The 3,830-nt window shown below is 38.6% G+C and overlaps 1 protein-coding gene across 1 annotated transcript; it reads left to right on the top strand.

Moving 5' to 3' along the window:
- Positions 1 to 1,801: 1,801 nt before the first annotated feature.
- LOC114245877 (uncharacterized) lies at positions 1,802 to 3,594 on the top strand. The gene is made up of 2 exons (XM_089737624.1): positions 1,802 to 1,943; positions 2,090 to 3,594. The coding sequence occupies exons 1-2, from the start codon at positions 1,824 to 1,826 to the stop codon at positions 3,539 to 3,541; spliced, it is 1,572 nt and encodes a 523-aa protein (XP_089593750.1). The 5' UTR covers positions 1,802 to 1,823; the 3' UTR covers positions 3,542 to 3,594.
- Positions 3,595 to 3,830: the final 236 nt, after the last annotated feature.

Here is a 3,830-nt window from a genome sequence, read left to right as displayed (position 1 = left end):
GATGCCGCGCTTTGTTGAAGCGGTACGCGGGAAAAAAATATCGGGAAATTCTTTTTTCGGATGAAAAAATTTTTACCGTAGAAGAGAGCTACAACAAACAAAATGATAAGGTGTACGCACACAGTAGTGAAGAAGCGAGCAACCGTATTCCGCGTGTCCAACGAGGTCATTTTCCATCCTCGCTCATGGTATGGTTGGGAGTTTCTTATTGGGGCTTAACAGAGGTACATTTTTGTGAGAAAGGTGTAAAAACGAATGCAGTTGTGTATCAAAATACAGTCCTGACGAACCTTGTGGAACCTGTTTCTCATACCATGTTCAATAACAGGCACTGGGTATTCCAACAAGATTCGACGCCAGCTCATAGAGCGAAGAGCACACAAGACTGGCTGGCGGCGCGTGAAATCGACTTCATCCGGCACGAAGACTGGCCCTCCTCCAGTCCAGATTTGAATCCGTTAGATTACAAGATATGGCAACACTTGGAGGAAAAGGCGTGCTCAAAGCCTCATCCCAATTTGGAGTCACTCAAGACATCCTTGATTAAGGCAGCCGCCGATATTGACATGGACCTCGTTCGTGCTGCGATAGACGACTGGCCGCGCAGATTGAAGGCCTGTATTCAAAATCACGGAGGTCATTTTGAATAAACTTTAGTGTCATAAGAATCTATGTTTTGTTAAGTTCATTTCGGTATATGAATGGTTACATAATGAATAAACTTGTTTCAATTATTTTACATTAAACATGTGACAGAATTTATGACCTGACTAGGTATATTTAATAAACATTAAACACCCATAAAAATAGGAAACAAATCTGTTTATGTTCAGATCGTAACAAACGCAATCTTTGCAAATTGGTGGTAGGCCGTCTTGTGAGTCCGCGCGGGTAGATACCACTACCTACGTATTTCTGACGTGAAACAGTAATGCGTTTCGGCATGAAGGGTAGGGCAGCCGTTGTAATGTTCTGAAACTGAGAGTTTCAAGTTATGTCTCAAGGCGGATGGCGGCATTTACCTTGTATATGTCTATGGGCTTCGATAACCACTAAGCACCAGGTGGTCCGTGCGCTCGTCCATCAATTTTTTATTTTTTTTATTGCCCTAGTAGGCAGACGCGCTTACGGCTCACCTGATGGTGAGTGAGAGAGCTTACCGTCGCTCATGGACTTCAGCAATGCCAGGGGCAGGGGCCAAGGCGCTGCCTACCGTAAACATAGTATATATGATTTGAAAAAAAAAACAATTTGTATATATTAAATAATAATAGAAAACACTTCGTGCTCGTTAAAAAAATATGGATTCGATAACCGCCAAAATTCGAATAATTATAATAATTAAATCGAATATTGCGATGATTTAAAGTATACGTCTTGGAAATACAGAGCGTTCCATAATACAGCTCGGTCATGCAATGTTTACGATATTTTTATTCAGTTTAATTGAAAAATATTATTTAGTGTATTGCTGTTCGTCTTTAAGTTGCACTTAATACCGAAAGTTGTCAGTTTAATGAAAAACCCATAACGATTTTTCAAATTTACGAAACTTTGAGTGTACATAAGCAACGCAGTGTTCAAAAACAATTCATTTTATTCAATAAAGGTGATTATAAAAAATTCCCGCGTCCAAAATAATATTGAACACAGTGAAGAAGTGTACTTAAATTGAACAGAAACAAATGTTTTCGTTGCATGAAAAATAAATTATTGGCGTAATAACAGCCAATTATTTTTTTACCGGACCGTATGCCTTTTGAGGCTATAAAAGGAGGTAAAACGCATTAAATTGTTTCAACGTGAACTCTGCCGGAGAGAAAATGCCTGCGTTGTGGTTACTGTTGTTCGTTGGGTGTGCCCACTGTATTAGAGTACATTACGACAATACAACAGTTTCCTCGAACGCCAAACAGCTGTACGATTTTAAAGCTAAATATTCGGTAATTTTGTCGCCAAAGCAGTTTTTGATCTTTGGTAGAATTCATTTTTTATCCCGTTCTCACTTTGTGATGACGTGTTTTAAATGCCGTCACAAGTTTTCTGTTTATCTGGATTAAAAAATCTAAGAGAGGTACTTTTTTTTCAGACACCGATCGGGCTATGGACAACAAGCGCCGGAAAGCCAGCCGAGATAAGAGACACAGTTTCAATTAACTCTGATCTTTTCTCTAATCCTCTTCATTTGGATTTGACAATGCATTTTGATGCGGAACGTATACCAGAACGAGTTATTTATGCAAAGGGTACGGGCGCCCATGGGCACTTTATCGTTACCAACGACGTATCCAAGTACACAAAAGCTGACTTGTTTAATGGAGTGGGAAAGAAAACGCCTTTGTTTGTTAGGTTTTCGCAAGGCCTTCAAAGCTTGGGCGGTTCTGATTTGGCGCGGGGATTAAAAGGAATGGCTGTTAAATTCTACACGAAAGATGGAAATTTCGATATTATTGGCGTTCAAACTCCAGTGTACTTGTATCGTGATCCATTGTACTTTGGCCCATTAATTCGGTCATTTAAAAAGAATCCGAAAACTAATCTTATTGATGTCACATCGAGGTGGGATTTCCTGACTATGGTGCCCAGTAGTTTGCACGGCTATTTATGGACTCAGTCCGATTATGGAGTGCCGGATGGCTACAGAAAAATGGACATATTCCCAGTACATACCTACGAATTAAATAATAAGTATGGTGATAGGTACTACGTAAGATTTAACTTCAGGACCGAACAGGGACTCGCAAATCTAACTTCAGCTCAAGCAGCCGAATTAGCTGGAAGAGATCCCGACTATTACACAAGAGACTTATATAACGCTATTGAGCGGAAAGATTATCCATCATGGCAGCTGGAAATGGACGTAATGAGTTTACACGACATAAAATCTATCGATTATGATCCATTTGACCTTACAAGGCAATGGAAACGAGGAACTTATCGAACCATACAAATCGGGCGGTTAGTATTGACTGAAAATCCAATTAATCATTTCAGAGTTGTCGAACATAGTGCATTTAATCCTGGAAACTTGGTCCCCGGTATACCGGGTCCAGTCGATTATGTTTTCAAAGCACGAAGGCTGTTTTACCAACATTCGCAAAGTCATCGTTTGGGGATTAATTTCAACAATATTGAAGTAAATAAACCGATTCATGCTTTGACCTACAATCGAGATGGACCTCCACCACTAGGAAAGAATATGATGGATGCCCCCAATTATTATCCTAATTCGTTCAATGGCCCTATGCCATATGTAGATGAAAGTCAACCAAGCGAAAAACTGTTACTACTGCAAAGTAACGCTATTGATTTGGAGCCTCATTCAGACTTTTACAACAATGTATTGAAGACTGAAGATGAACGGCAAAGGATGGTGGACAATATAGCGGGTTCTCTTTTATCTGTCACATCACCTGTTTTGCAAAGGGTTATTAACTTCATGCATCTCATTGATCCAGATTTAGGAAAACGCGTTACATTAGCGTTCGAAATTGCCAGAGTAGCTGCCCGACAACTAACGGCGTCAAGTGTGAAGAATTAAGTAACATATTGCACGATTTTTAACTTGGATATTTTTTTAAATCTAAATTTATAAAATAGATTAGTGAAAAATATTCAGTTATTTTATGCAGAGCTTTATCGCTATTTTTATTTATTTTATGTTGTTACTGTTAATAAATATTTTTATTTGTTCATATTTATTTTGCGTTTGCATATTTATGTTGCGCTATATCAAAATTATTATAAGTTCACATTTGTCCAGTTCATACTTCTGGTATACCTGTTTGTTCTTTAAAAAATTCCGATTCTTTTAATTTTTTAAGTGTTAT

Source organism: Bombyx mandarina, chromosome 23 (genome assembly GCF_030267445.1).
Source record: "Bombyx mandarina strain Sakado chromosome 23, ASM3026744v2".
NCBI lineage: Eukaryota > Metazoa > Arthropoda > Insecta > Lepidoptera > Bombycidae > Bombyx > Bombyx mandarina.
The sequence above is the reverse complement of the archived record's forward strand: the minus strand, read 5'-3'. Positions and strand labels throughout refer to the sequence as shown.

What these genes read in the sequence shown, in the direction of transcription:
- LOC114245877 (XM_089737624.1), top strand. Translation starts at nt 1,824, where the DNA reads ATGCCTGCGTTGTGGTTACTGTTGTTCGTTGGGTGTGCCCACTGTATT. An exon ending in ATTTTAAAGCTAAATATTCG is followed by an intron (nt 1,944 to 2,089) that starts GTAATTTTGTCG and finishes CTTTTTTTTCAG; the next exon opens with ACACCGATCGGGCTATGGAC.